We start from the raw sequence: 15,355 nt of genomic DNA, 5'->3' as shown, positions 1-15,355 counted from the left end.
TTGGGTTCCATATAAGCAAAAAAAAAAAAAAAAATCTTGACCATATTTCTGCAAGTGATTCTCTATTTAAATGTAATGAAAACATTCTGTTTTTAAAACAAATTGTGATGGGTAGTGAAAAGTGGGTACTGTATAATAATGTGGAATGGAAGAGATTGTGGGACAAGTGAAATGAACCATCACCAACCACACCAAAGGCCAGTCTTCATCCAAAGAAGGTGATGTTTTGTATATAATGGGATTGGACGATAGCTGTCTATTATGAGCTCCTTTTGGAAAACCAGAGAATTAATCCAACAAGTACTGCTCCCAACTAGACCAACTGAAGTCAGCATTTGAGGAAAAGCAACCAAAATTAGTCAACAGAAAATGCATAATCTTTCATCAGGATAACACAAGACTGAATGTTCCTTTGATGACCAGGCAAAAACAGTTACAGCTTGGCTAAGAAGTTCTGACTCATTGGCCATATTCATCAGACATTGTACCTTCAGATGTTCATTTATTTCAGTTTTTACAAAATTCTTTTAATGGAAAAATTTCAGTTCCCTGGAAGACTGTAAAAGGCACTTCAAACAGTTCTTTGCTCAAAAATAAAAAGCTCTGGGAAGATGAAATTATGAAGTTTGCCTGAAAAATGGCAGAAGGTAGTGCAACAAAATGGAGAACATGTTATTCAATTAAGTTTTTGGTGAAAATGAAATAAATGTCTTTTATTTTTACTTAAAAAACTGAAAGAACCTTTTGGCCAACCTAATGATTTGTAAAATAGGAGAAGATGAGGTTCAACAATTACTGTGAGAAAATCTAGAGACTCCTTGGAAAGGAGTTTTATAAAGTAGTAAAGGGTATATACCCTTAAGGAAGAAGGGAGTGAGGCCTGATATAAAGTGGTAGATCAACAAAGAGGGGCAGAATGGTGAACACATACTATTGGTAGCAGCAGTAGAGTTGGAGAATTCAGTCAGGAAGTCCACGTGAGTTTTCATGATGGCTATGTTTCTCAGCGCAAACTGTGTGTCAAAACTTAAAATTCTGCTAAATAGGGGCAGCTTCCAGACAGTCTCCTTCTTCTCCAGGTCCACATAGAACTGCTCATCTCCATCAAATTCATGGGTGTACTGGCCAGAGGGACCATAAGACTGATATATGGTTATGCCATAGGAACCAACATGGTCAGCTGACTTGGGGTGAGAAGCAGGAAGGTCGAGAAACAGAGAGAAAAAACCTTATTAAACAAAGTGACAGGAGAAATTGACTTTCAAACACTGTGGGCTTCATCTGTGGCACATTCTCTAGATAAAATTCCCGGCACCTGCTTCCTCCCTGCTCAGTGTTTGTAGTTGTTTACTTAGTTAAAAGGCCCTGCAGTGAAGCCTCCTTATCTCTGCAATTCACCTTCTTGACTCCTTTTTCAGACAGTAATATATATCTAACATGGGCTCCCCAGGTGGCTCAGACAGTAAAGAATCCACCTGCAATGTGGGAGACCTGTGTTCAATCCATGGGTTGGGAAGATCCCTTGGAGGAGGGCTGGCAACCCACTCCAGTATTCTTGCCTGGAGAATCCCCATGGATGGAGGATCCTAGCAGGTTGAAGTCCATGCATGCATTGCAAAGAGTTGGACATGACTGAGCGACCAAGCATGAGCACATATGTGATATCCTTCCTGTCTGGTACTTGTCCTGGGCTGCCAGCTGTTGCTGAAGAACATCTCATCACTGGGTCAATTGGAACTAAGTCACTTTTAGTTTCAGCCTCAGATGGATCTCCTGTCCTGCTCAGCAATGGTCCTTCTGCTTCCTGCACCATTTTTTTCTATCACTAATCTGTGCACCCTGTAGGTGACAGAAAGCACATCTTTTATTTTTGAAAGTGAAAGTGAAACTAGCTCAGTCTTTTCCGACTCTCTGTGACCTCATGAACTGTAGCCCGCCAGGCTCCTCTGTCCATGAAGTTCTCCAGGCAAGAATACTGGAATGGGTTGCTATTCTCTTCTCCAGGGAATCTTCTTGACCCGGGGATAGAACCCAGGTCTATTGCATTGCAGGCAGATTCTTTACCATCCGGGCCACTAGGGAAGTCTCTTTTATCTTTGAATCCCCCAAATTTAGTTTGCTCTGTGCTATGGCTTTTCCAGTATCATGTATGGAGGTGAGAGTTGGACCATAAGGAAAGCTGAGTACCAAAGAATTGATACCTTTGAACTGTGGTGTTAGAGAAGACCCTTGAGAGTCCCTTGGACTGCAAAGAGATCCAACCAGTCCATCCTAAAGGAAATCAGTCCTGAATATTCATTGGAAGGACTGATGCTGAAGCTGAAGCTCCAATACTTTGGCCACCTGATGTGAAGAAATGATTCATTGGAAAAGACCCTGATGCTGGGAAAGATTGAAGGCAGGAGGAGAAGGAGACAACAGAGGATGAGATGGTTGGATGGCATCACCTACTCGATGGACATGAGTTTGAGCTAGCTCTGGGAGTTGGTGATGGACGGGGAATCCTGGCATGCTGGCATGCAGTCCATGGGGTCGAAAAGAGTCAGACATGACTGAGTGACTGAACTGAGCTGAACTGTGTGCTCGAAAATGTGTATTGAATGTCAAATGAAGTTCTCAAGAATTACAGAGATTTGGGGAAAATCTGACAGACATGAAAGTAGCAGAACCATAAGAAAGTCAGAAGCAGTGGGGACCAGAGGAGCATTATGATTTGTGAGCCGTAAGCACTATTGTTTTTGTAAGTCCCTACTTTTATAAAAATATTAAAAATGTGTTATAAAACCATATTGGTACAAAGAAAAATATAATGAGGTTGGATTAAAAACTAAAATATTTCCCCCAAGCCTAAAGCTTTTCCTTCTAATTTTAAGAGAAAAATAAATTTATGGGGCCCTACAAGCAATGCAGGCTCTCAGCACTGTGCCTATTGTGCCTAAAGTGTAAGTCAAGTCTGACAAGGGCACTTTTGTGTGATGCTGAGGAAATGTGGAAGTGCTCTGGAGAAGCAGGTGAAGCCTTCACTACCACAAAAATTAGAATGGGAGCTGCCATGATTAGTAAAGTTGTTGAAGATTAAACTCCATTTCATTTTCCTTTTGAATGATCTGGCTTTTTACTTTGGTCTTTTACAAACCCACTCTTCCTGTCTATGAAACAACAGAGGTATGAGCCAGGGATGGATCCTGGAAGGAAAGGAGGATAAAGGAATATAAGAAGAGAGGGTGGAAAGAGGGGGACAGCAAAGGCAGAGGGGCCTAAGTCAGTTCAGTCACTCAGTCATGTCCAACTCTTTGCAACCCCATGAACCGCAGCATGCCAGGCGTCCCTGTCCATTACCAACTCCCGCAGCTTGCTTGAACTCATGTCCATCGAGTTGGTGATGCCATCCAACCATCTCATTCTCTGTCATCCCCTTCTCCTCCCATCTCCAATCTTTCCCAGCCTCAGGGTCTTTTCCAAAGAGTCAGTTCTTTGCTTCAGGTGGCCAAAGTATTGGAGCTTCAGCTTCAGCATCAGTCCTTATAATGAATATTCAAGACTGATTTCCTTTAGGATGGACTGGTTGGATCTCTTTGCAGTCCAAGGGACTCTCAAGGGTCTTCTCCAACACCACATTTCAAAAGTATCAATTCTTCAGCACTCAGCTTTCTTTATGGTCCAACTCTCACCTCCACACATGACCGATGGAAAAACCATAGCTTTGACTAGAGGGGTCTAAGGGACTATGTAATTAACTTGTCCTTAATCAGTTTTCCTCTTACAGGTCTTCCTTAGGTGAATTGAAAGATAAGTAATTTGAATTGACAATTTGAGAATAATATAATTTAATTCACCATGTTTTCATCATAAAGTTCTCAATTTTAAAATAAAAATAGAGATATTCTCTACTTTGTTAAAGAAAAATATGAAGATATACTTGTGATACTAGCAATTTAAAAATAAGAATAATCATTGATTTTATGTGTCTTCAATACTTAGAAATCATTTCTACACACTTATTTTATTTGATTATTTGTGAGGTGACATATGCAAACTAAGATTAAATGATGACTGTGTGGTAAAATGCCTTGTGTGAAGGCACTCAGCTGGCCCCGCTCACCCCTCCCCACCTGTGCCAGATGTCAGCATGGAAATGTATGTAGATTTGAGATCAAGAAAAAGGTCATCCTTCTTTGTATCTGCACAGTATTCATAATTCATGAAACTATTTACCTCAAATAAACTCTAGGAGAAATATATAAAAAGCTTCAAAAGTTCTTCAGAGAAACTTAGGAGCAACAGTTCACGAACTTTTCATAACAAAACATCTACTTGTGGAAATATCTCTAGTCTTGGAGGCAATTGTGAATGAATGCCTTAGAACTCTCCAGGACATATTCACTGGATCCAATATCAGAAATTGAGTAATGACCTTGGTGAATTCTGCAACAGCACAGATAGCAAAGAGAGTGGATCTGGACTCTGATTCCTGAAGGAGGAATGACTATAATTTTTAGATTTACTTAATATTGAGAACATTTTAGGAGTCTCTACTATTTCTAGGCCAATCTCATTTTTCCTCTGATTCCCTGTTCCATATCTCTAGTCTCCACATCCTTCAACCGTGCACTCACCTACAATGTCTTCACCTTCACTGGTCCTCATCATGGTGGTCAGGGCAAGGGTTCCCAGAATCAGAGCTCTGTTCAGGACCATCCTCTACTCAGCGTAGTCTCAGCAGTTGTTGTTCTGGGTTGCAGAGCAATGATGAGGGCTGACCTGAGAAGGAACTCTAAAGCACACACACCACACTCGGCCGGGTCAGGTTTTGGCCAATCAGAAAAATCCCCTATGTTGACACCTCAGTTGCCTGTTGAAGACTTTGTACTAAGGGGCTGAAGGGACTGGGAAATCCCCTGGCTCTGATGCAGCCTCCACTCAGAGTGGATGTGAGGGATTTTTATATGAAAGGAGGGAAGATACTAAATCAGAGTCTTCTCACACGTATGTATGACTGGAGATGACAGAGAACAGAATCTGTGAACTTGTGAATAGATGAATAGAATTTACTCAATTTGAACAATAGGCAAAAACTAGACTGAAAATGTGAACAAAGACCCTGAATCTTATCAGATAATAACAAAAGATCTAAGATTTTCATCATGAGAGATGAAAGAGTCTAGCGTTGAAAAGTACTCCAAGAAATAATGGATGAAAAATCCCCAAATTTGAATAAAGACATAAAAATCTTACAGTTTCAAGAATCTGAGAAAAACCCAAATAGGATAAACCAAAAGAATTTCACAACAAGAAACATGGATTATTAAGCTTGTGAAATGCAAGGGGAAAAATGTGTTAAAGCAAGCCAGAGAAAAATGATACATGATGATAAAAGTGAAGTCACCTAGTCGTGTCCAACTCTTTGCGATGCCATTGACTATTGCCGGCCAGATTCCTCTGTCCATGGGATTTTCCAGGTTCATGGGATTTTCCAGGCAAGAATACTGGAGTGGGTTGCCATTTCCTTCACCAGGGGATCTTTCCGACCTAGGGATCAAACTCAGGTTTCCAACATTGCAGGCAGACTCTTTACCACCTGAACTGATAAGGAAGCATTAAATTACATGACAGATGACTGTGGCTTTGTCACTTGAAGCCACAAAGGCCAGACACAAATGATACAATGTTTTTCAAGTGCTGAAAGTAAAGAATTGTCAATTATGGATTATATCTGGCAAAATTATCCTTCAGGAATTAAGGGGAAATAAAGACATTTCTAGACAAAGGAAAACTAAGAAATGTTGGTAGCAATACTATGCTTAAAGAATGGCTAAGGGAGCTTTTTCATATGGAAAGGAAATGATAACACAAGAAAGTCTGGAATATCAGAATGAAGGGAAAAACTGAATGGGTAGAAATGAATTCTGCCAACAGCTCTAAGCTTGGGAGATGACCTTACATGTGAATTGCAACCTCAGATTGTGACTTCAGTCAGGTGAGACAAAGAGCCTGACATACACTTCTGACCAAGGACACTGGATAATAAATTTAAAATTTCTTTTCTTTTAAACTGCTGAGTTTGAAGTAATTTATGGCAGTGGCTGAAAATAAATACAATATATCTTGCTCATTTAAGTTTTACATACTGTATTTTAAGCACTTTAAAAGAATAATTTTATTGAAGTATAGATGATTTACAATGTTGTGTTAATTTCTACTGTATGGCAAAGTGATTCAGTTTTACATATATATATATACACACACACACACACACACACACACATTCTTTGGCATATTCATATTCTTTTCCATTTTATGGTTTAAGTACTTTTTAAAAACATTGCTGGAATGCTTGATGTTTGATATGCATTTCACATAGTAATTCTTGATTTTTCATGTAACTTGCGGTTGTATTTTTAAATTTTTTTCCCCTCAGAAACTTTTAAAATTAATTTTTATTGTATTATATTTGCTTTACAATGTTGTTAGTTTCTTACTGACCAGCAAAGTGAATTAGTCATATGTATACAAACATCCACCTTTTTAAGATTTCGACAGTTTTTTTTTTGTTTTTTGTTTTTAATCTCTGTTTGTGCTGGGTCTTTGTGCATGAGTTATCTCTACTTGTGGCAAGCAAGGGCTACTCTCTAGTTTTGGAGCACATGCTTCTCATTGCAGTGGGTTCTCTTGTTGCGGAGCACAGGCTCCAGAGTGCAGGCTTCATTAGTTTTGGCCCATGTGCTTAGTTGTATGCGAAACCTTCCCAGAGAAGGGATCAAACTGGGTCTCTGTGTCCCCTACATCACAAGGCAGATTTTTAACCACTGGACCTCCAGGGAATTTCCTAGATTTCAACTTTCTAATATAGAAATACAAAGTTTTAAACATATGGTCTAACTTCATGTTTTTCTCTATAGTTTCTTTTCTGTTATTTAAAATAAACCTACCATCTTAAAGAGAATAACTATTAACTTATACATATTTTTCTCTATTTTGAGTTCCTTCCTATTTTACATTTGAACTTTTAATCCATCTCAATACCATCCATGTGTTTGTTTACTTATGGTCTCTTTTTAAGTAAGTGAAGTAAGTGAAAGTCGCTCAGTCATGTCAGACTTTTTGCGACCCCATGGACTATACAGTCCGTGGAATTCTCCAGGCAGAATACTGGAGTGGGTAGCCTTTCCCTTCTCCAGGGGATCTTCCCAACCCAGGGATTGAACGCAGGTCTGCCACATTGCAGGTGGATTCTTTACTAGCTGAGCCACAAAGGAAGCCCTGGTCTTCTTTTACTTTCAAATAATAAACCGATTAACCCAATGCCATTTTTAACACATTTCCCTTGCTTCACTGGGCTAAAAATTTACCTTTATTGTGCTCTACTTTCTGAATTTATCCAACATGAAGGTGGGATAACTCGTTCTGCTTTGAAAGTTGTCCCAGTGTAGCATTCTTTTAAATGTGTGAGTGTGCCTAGTTGCTTAGTTGTGTCCGACTCTTTTCATCCCCATGGTCTGTAGCCCGCCAAGCTCCTTCATCCATGGAATTTTCCAGGCAAGAATACTGGAGCCAATTGCCATTTCCTCCTCTAGGGGTTCTTCCTGACCCAGGAACTGAACCCACGTCTCTTGGTCTCTAGCATTGGCAGGCAGATTCTTTACCACTAGGTTACTTGGGAAGCCCCATTCTTTAAATAGGCAAGAGTAAATTTCCATGCATATAATTAAAAACAATTTAAACCTTCATTTTAGTCTCTTGAGGAATATAAACTTTGAATTATATTTTTAACGCCAAGAAGCAGTATTTTAAATTTCTTTCCAGATAACTTTCCCCCCTAAAATCTCACACTAGAATTTGTTCACTCACAATTTCCTTGCGACCATACAGTTTTTTCACCTCTAGGTGTCATGATAATCAAGCGTATCTCAAATGTCTCTCAAAAGACTTGTCTCCTGACCTCTCACCCCACTGACTTCCAGTTCCCATGAGCTACTGCTCCTTACCTTAAAACCAGGATTGATTACAGGGGTGTGGAGTGGGTCCTTTTGTGCCAAGAAAAAGTGGAGAACACAACCTATAACATGAAAGCTTCTGTTTCCCATCTTAAATTTTTCTCACAGGACTAATTGCTTCCTAGGAGTATGGTAAATAAATTTCTGACTCTCATTAATTTTAATATAAATTAGGTTCTGTTTCAAAGCAATTAATTTTATTCAACAATTGTCTTTTTTTTTTTTGTAGCTGGACACATATACTTTAATTGTTTAACTTTATAACCACTTGTAAACATCTATAGAAAAACTCGGGCTTCCTAGGTGGTACATTGGTAAAGAATCCGTCTGCCAATGCAGGAGATGCAAGAGGTGTGAGTGTGATTCCTGGGTTAAGAAGGTCTCCTAGAATAGAAAATGGCAATCTTCTCCAGTATTCTTGCCTGGAAAATTCCATGAACAGGGGGGCTACAGTCCATGGGGTCATAAAGAGTTGGACACTACTGAATGACAGAACACACACAGAGAAATTCATCCTACTTTTCTTATTAATAGCTATTTTTGTATATTTATTATTATTGAAAAATTTTAAAACATTTTACTAAAAAATCTATCTTACTGATACTTAAAATAACTCTAAATATGTAACTTGTTTGGGAGATTAACAAAAGTTCTCCTGTTCTGGAACATGGTATCTTTATTTATTTATTAAACTACTTTCTGTCCTTAAGTCAGCTTCTCTTCGATCCTATGGACTGTACAAATGACTTAGAGTTTATTACCTTGATATTTTGTGCATTAACTGCTCTTCAAAATGATCTGTTTTCTAGACCAGATTTAGTGGCTTAGTCTGCCAGGGACAAGTGACACTGCCTCACTAACTGGAGAAGAAAGTATTTAATGGTTTAACTTAAACACAACTTCTGTAATTTTTTTAAAGTGGTATTCCATATTTGGTTACTCTGTGGGCAAGTAAATATTTTCTGCCACCAAAGAAGCCTTCCTTTCCTCCAAGAGCAGGCATATGATTATTAATAAAAAAGAGTCCTCAGTGGTCATTTAGTTTTTGTTCTTGTCCTGAGTGTCTGGGCTGCTAGTTTGATAAATTTATTTCTAACTAAAGCATCTCTTCTCAACCTCATGCAGTGAATTTTGATTCACAACTGCTTCAAGCTTATCTACATTATAGTAATTTTCCACAGTGAAATCTATCTATCTATTTATCTATCTATATAGTTTTGGAGTAATATCAGTACAAGAGCAAAGAACAGAGTGTCCAGATTCAAACATAACTTTCAACAAGGTTGTCTTTCTATAAGATGCTTTCAAAATAATAAAAATTGATTTGATCCATATAGATTTAGAGGGACTTGGATGGATTTGGATGATAATTTGGCATCATCATCAGCTTGAATGCTTTTTTGAGATCCTGTCTTACATCTCTGACAATCCTAAGACTAAAATTGAGGGTCTTTTCCATGAAACGTGTCCACAGACACCATTAAAATGGTCACATTCTCCTTTGTTTTCCTTCATGCTTTTTCTGGTTTGTTTAAAATTCAGCTTATTTGGAATAATTAATGCATGTTCATGACAAAAATTTGGTACTAAGAATCATTATAGTAGAAAATTTATCATCTCCCAATCCAAACAGAGAGTTACCAAGTGTGCCTCTGAGGAGGCAGCAGTTGTTAGCACGTTCTGTTTATACTTCCAGAAATATTCTAAATATATACAAGGAAAAATTGTCTAGTCCAAGTATTAGCTGAATCAGTTCAGTTCAGTTCAGTCGCTCAGTCGCTTCAGACTCTTTGTGACCCCACGAACTGCAGCATGCCAGGCCTCCCTGTCCATCACCAACTCCCAGAGTTTACCCAAACTCTTGCCCATCGAGTCAGTGATGCCATCCAGCCATCTCATCCTCTGTTATCCCCTTCTCCTCCTGCCCTCAATCTTTCCCAGCATCAGGGTCTTTTCAAATGAGTCAGTTCTTCGCATCAGGTGGCCAAAGGATTGGAGTTTCAGCTTCAGCATCAGTCCTTCCAGTGAATATTCAGGACTGATTCCTTTAGGATGGACTGGTTGGATCTCCTTGCAATCCAAGAGACTCTCAAGAGTCTTCTCCAACACCACAGTTCAAAAGCATCAATTCTTCGGCACTCAGCTTTCTTTAGAGTCCAACTCTCACATCCATACATGACTACAGGAAAAACCATAGCCTTGACTAGATGGATCTTTATTGCCAAAGTAATATCTTTGCTTTTTATATGCTGTCTAGGTTGGTCATAACTTTACTTCCAAGGAGTAGGCGTCTCTTAATTTCACGGATGCAGTCACCATCTGCAGTGACTTTGGAGCCTCCCAAAATAAAGTCAGCCACTGTTTCCACTGTTTCCCCATCTATTTGCCATGAAATGATGGGACCAGATGCCATGATCTTAGTTTTCTGAATGTTGAGCTTTAAGCCAACTTTTTCACTCTCCTCTTTCACTTTCATCAAGAGGCTCTTTAGTTCTTCTTCACTTTCTGCCATAAGGGTGGTGTCATCTGCATATCTGAGGTTATTGATATTTCTCGCTGCAATCCCAGCATGATTCCATCTTGTGCTTCATCCAGCCCAGCGTTTCTCATGATGTACTCTGCATTTAAGTTAAATAAGCAGGGTGACAATATACAGCCTTGACATACTCTTTTTCCTATTTGGAACCAGTCTGTTGTTCCATGTCCAGTTTATCGATTATTAGCATTAAGTCATAATACGTTATACATTTTGGTTTTTCTAATTAACCATTTATCTTTAATGTGTTTTCTTATCTGGACTTAAATATCTGCCTCATTTTGAAAATAGCCACTTAGTAGTCTGATAGTGATAGACAGTCATGTAGTTTTCTATCTATGTTCTTTTAAACAATGGTGCAATGAATAACTTAGTACATTAATTAATTTATACATCTTCAATATATATGAACAATAAATTGTTAGAGGTGGAATTGCTAGATCAGGGACTTCATGTTTGTAATTTCATGTCATTAGTGCCAAATTTTCCTTCATTTACAATCACCATCAATGTATGAGAGTTTATTATTACATTTCTTGAGATTTGCTTATTTTATACATAAATATTGATGTCCTCAACCTTTTCCCCCATATTAATTAGAGTGGGTCCTACCAACTGCTGTAACAAATTCATGAATGTATGATGGCTTCAAATACAGAAGTTTATATCTCACTAGGTAACAACAGGCAATTGATGATGATGATTAGTAACTCTCCTCTCAGTAGCAGTTCAGGGACCCAGGCTCCCATATTTCAACACGTCACCTTCCATCTTTAAATGAAAACTAACGCCTCAATTTTTCCTCAAGAGGAGACATCAGAAAGGGTGGGCAATTGTGGTCTGGAAGACTAAAGGAAGGTTAGTGAGATTTGCTACAGTGTCCACTGCTATAATTAACCTTGTGACTGTAAGTAATCTTTATCATGGGTCTCCTTCACAAGCCATTCTTGATTCCCCCCATCCTATGAATTTAGTTTAGATTATTTTTCCTGACTTGATTATAGAGAGTACCATCCCATAAATGTCTGTATTCTTATTTACTCTCCCCTTGTTCGGTTATGATTGTTTTAGCATCTGTTGTCAGTCATTACCATACATAAAACTACTAAAAGACTGTCCAGTAAAATTCATGGGTTGTGAATATATTCTTCTCTGCCCTTATTGTGTGTGAGCAACATGTTTTCTATCACAATTAAGATTAGTTTCTCCATTCAGTACATTAACTCCTTTGTTTACTTCTTGGTCCACTGGCATGAGATGGCAATCATAGTCAAATTTTATTAAAACTTTACTGTATAATTTTGCAGAAGCATTTCTCTTCCAGGAATCAGGATATCTAAATTGGGAGAGCCCAAGTTTATAGGAACATTTAGCATAAATTCCACAACTAGGTTGCATAGTAAGAGGAACCACTCCATCTTGGTTCACATCTTTAGTTTAAGGCTTATATCACATCTTAGAGGACAGCATCCTCCAGTCAAAACCATTCAATCATTCTATTGTGTAGATACATCTTTATAATGGGCCATGTTGCCCATTGCCATTACTCCTTTGTTATTAAATGGGTTTTGTGATCTGAGGCAATTTTGTGGCTGGGCATTATGTCAATAAATATGACATATCATGCATCTTTGGATGGTAATAATCCTGGATACACTGTGGGCAAAAATGGTGAACCCATATGCAAAATATATACCAAATCTAGGAAGGAAAAATCACTTTCCCACTAAGATGGAAGGTTTTGATACAGTCAGTCTGCTGCCAATTAACGTGATCATCCCAAGGAATGGTGCAATATTAAAAGTTCAGGGTCATTCTCTATTTTTGGTAAGTTGGAACTCAGCTATGCCATCACCCTTGTTGAGTACAAGTCTATTACTCAGTGCATGTCTATTTATCTTTCCTCCCTACTATGATGACCATGCTATTCATGGGCTCATTGCACAATCACTGCCAATGAGAGAGGCAAGAGAATATCCATAGGATGAGTTGTCCTTGTCACTTTCAAGAGTGATCTTTGATGTAGAATGTGAAAGAAAATCTTAGGAGAAAGAATAACACATGAGTGACACTTTGCTATTCATTCACAGAGGTCTACTTATGTACCTCTTTCACATTTTTCCTGCCCCAGATCTACTAGACAGGTTCCTTTTAGAAATTTGATTGCTCAGATAAATTATTCCCCACTGCCCAAGAATGAGTATCTATACCTCAGGCCACATCTCCCGATATTCTAAGATGGTAACCAACTCCTGGAGGGCCATCATTAAGTGAGGCTGTGATATAGCAGCAAATAATGTCACTATGCAATCCAACCCTTTTGAGAACTGAGTCAAAATTCTTTCTTCCTTCAATAGCTATTTAAACAAAGTTGTCATGATGTATACATAGGTTCAGGGAGAGACGAAAGCTCAGCAGAAGTAGGTAAGATGTGGGAACTTAGACTGTCCATTCACTAATGTACCTTGGATCTATTCAAATCTGATTCCATATATATCACTCTATTTACACAATGGATTGTGGTTGTGTATGTACAAACCTATGACTCTATGAATCCTATAACATCCAGCATCAAGTCACACATCACACACATTAAATATTCTAAGTGCTTATAGAGAAGAAGATGCACACTTGGTCTTATCTTTAGGGGATGTGAGTTCGTGTAAACTTACTGTTACGGAAGTTTTCTGGTGGTCAAATTTTGGAACTATGGTGTGATAGAAATGGTCAAAATTTTGAGCTAAGACTTTCACTTTAAGCTGTGATAGAGTAATTGGTAAGGGACATCACCTACTAATATAAACAACAAAAAACAGGAAAATATATAAGGTGATTGTTTTCAAATTTTGGACAACACGTTCTAGGGATTGTGATTCCTACGAGAGGAACATAAGCAAGAGAAACACTATAATTGGTTTGGATTTCTGCCTGAAGTACCTTTTCAAAACATGGCACATAGGAGGAAGTGTCAAGCTGAAGAGGATGAATTTGATGAGTTGAAAAGAAAGTGATTTGAATTTGGGAATGCTAAGAAGGATAGACTTTGAAGAAGAAAAACAAAAGCTGAGGAAAGAGCTCCAGAAATCTACATGGTGTCCCTTTGAGTCTATAAGTTAATATGAAATGGAAATTCATTAACCACAAAGGGACTCTATGCTCTTTCTGATTGAAACTTGAATTCCACTCAGTGTGTGTGTCCTCTAGGAACTCTTCAGGTTACAGCCACCGGATACTCTTTTCTAGACCTTGTAGTTTCACCCTATGAATTATTGTCAAGTTCAACATCAAGCATTTTATCATCCCTGCTATCTTCTAGGAATTTTATGGTTTCAGGACTTTAATCTGTTTTGAATTAAGTTTTGAGTATGATGTTCAGTTTTTGCAACACTTTATTGTTGAGACTCTGATTTCCCAGTGTATATGTTTGGCTTCCTTTCTTGTAAGTTAATTGACCCATAGAAGCATCAGTTTAATTCTGGATTTTCTCTTCTGTTTCATTAATATGTGTGTCTGTTTGTATGCCAGTATCATATATTCTGATTAACTAGCAACTAGTCAAGAAGAACTATACTATGAATAAAGTTTTTTTAAAAAAATATTTATTTACTTATTTGACCACATTGGGTCTTTATTGTGTCACACATGATATTTTGTTGCAGTTGTGACCCATGGGATAAGCAGTGCGGCATGCAGGCTTAGTTGCTCTAAAACATGTGGGATCTTAGTTCTCTGACCAGGGATTGAATTTAAGGCCTCAGCATTAAAGGTTGATTCTTAACCACTGGACCATCAGGGAAATCCCTATAAATATACTAATGGTTTTGAAATATAGTTTGAAATTAGGAGCATATGTTGCCTCTAGATTTGCTCTTCTTTCTCTAGATTGCTTTGACTATTTGGGGTCTTTTGCAGTTACGTACAAATTCTAGAACTATTTCTTCTATATGTATGGAAAATGCCCTTAGAATTTTGATAAGGATTGCACTGAATAAGGTAGATTGCTTTGGGTAGTATGCACAGTTTAGCAATACTAAGTCTTCCAATCCATGAACATAAAATATTTTCCATTTATTTGTGTCTTCTTCAATTTCTTTTGTTGTTGTGAAAGTCACTCAGTCGTGTTAGACTCTGTACCACTCCAAGGACTATACAGTCTGTGGAATTCTCTAGGCCAGAATACTGGAGTGGGTAGCCTTTCCCTTTTCCAGGGAATCTTCCCAACCCAGGGGTCAAACCCAGGTCTCCTGCATTGCAGGCAGATTCTTTACCAGCTGAGTCGCAAGGGAAACCCAAGAATACTGGAGTGGGTAGCCTTTCCCTTCTCCAGTGGATCATCCTGACCCAGGAATCAAACTGGGGTCTCCTGCATTGCAGGCAGATTCTTTACCAACTGGAGTGTATGAGTCATCCAACTCCTTGGTTAAATTAATTCCTAGGTTATTTTATTCTTTTGGATGAAATTATAAATGGGATTATTTTCTTATTTTCTCTTTCTAAAAGCTTTTTTATTAGTATACAGAAATACATAGATTTCTGTTTATTGATTGTACAACCTGCAACTTTACTAAATTCATTTATTAGTTCTAGTAGCTTTTTGGTAGAGTCCTTACAATTTTCTATATATAATATCATGTGACAGGCAAATTAGCAACGATTTTATTTCTCCTTTTCTTAGTTGAATGGTTTTACAGCTTCCAATACTATGCTAAATGAAAGTGATGAGAGTACTCATCCTTGTCTTATTCCTGATCCTAGAGGAAAAGTTTAAACATTTTGCCAATGAGTATGAAGTTAGCTGTGGGCTTGTCATAAATGTCTTTATTAT

The 15,355-nt window shown here is 38.1% G+C and overlaps 2 protein-coding genes across 3 annotated transcripts in view; one reads left to right on the top strand and one right to left on the bottom strand.

Annotated features, from left to right (window-relative positions):
- LOC122429366 (SLA class II histocompatibility antigen, DQ haplotype D alpha chain-like) overlaps positions 1-4,755 on the bottom strand; it is a 61,322-nt gene extending 56,567 nt beyond the window's left edge. The window contains exons 1-2 of the mRNA XM_043449612.1: positions 4,617-4,755; positions 932-1,180 (exon numbers count right to left, since the gene is read on the bottom strand). Of these exons, the coding sequence (XP_043305547.1) occupies positions 932-1,180; positions 4,617-4,698 (331 nt within the window). The 5' untranslated portion in view covers positions 4,699-4,755. The remainder of the gene's footprint in view (positions 1-931; positions 1,181-4,616) is intronic.
- Positions 1-15,355, top strand: part of LOC122429360 (boLa class II histocompatibility antigen, DQB*0101 beta chain) — a 174,375-nt gene that overhangs the window by 87,583 nt on the left and 71,437 nt on the right. The window lies entirely within an intron of this gene.

Source organism: Cervus canadensis, chromosome 28 (assembly GCF_019320065.1).
Source record: "Cervus canadensis isolate Bull #8, Minnesota chromosome 28, ASM1932006v1, whole genome shotgun sequence".
In the NCBI taxonomy this organism is placed as follows: Eukaryota; Metazoa; Chordata; class Mammalia; order Artiodactyla; family Cervidae; genus Cervus; species Cervus canadensis.
Note: the sequence above shows the minus strand (reverse complement) of the source record. Positions and strands in the feature narration are given on the sequence as shown.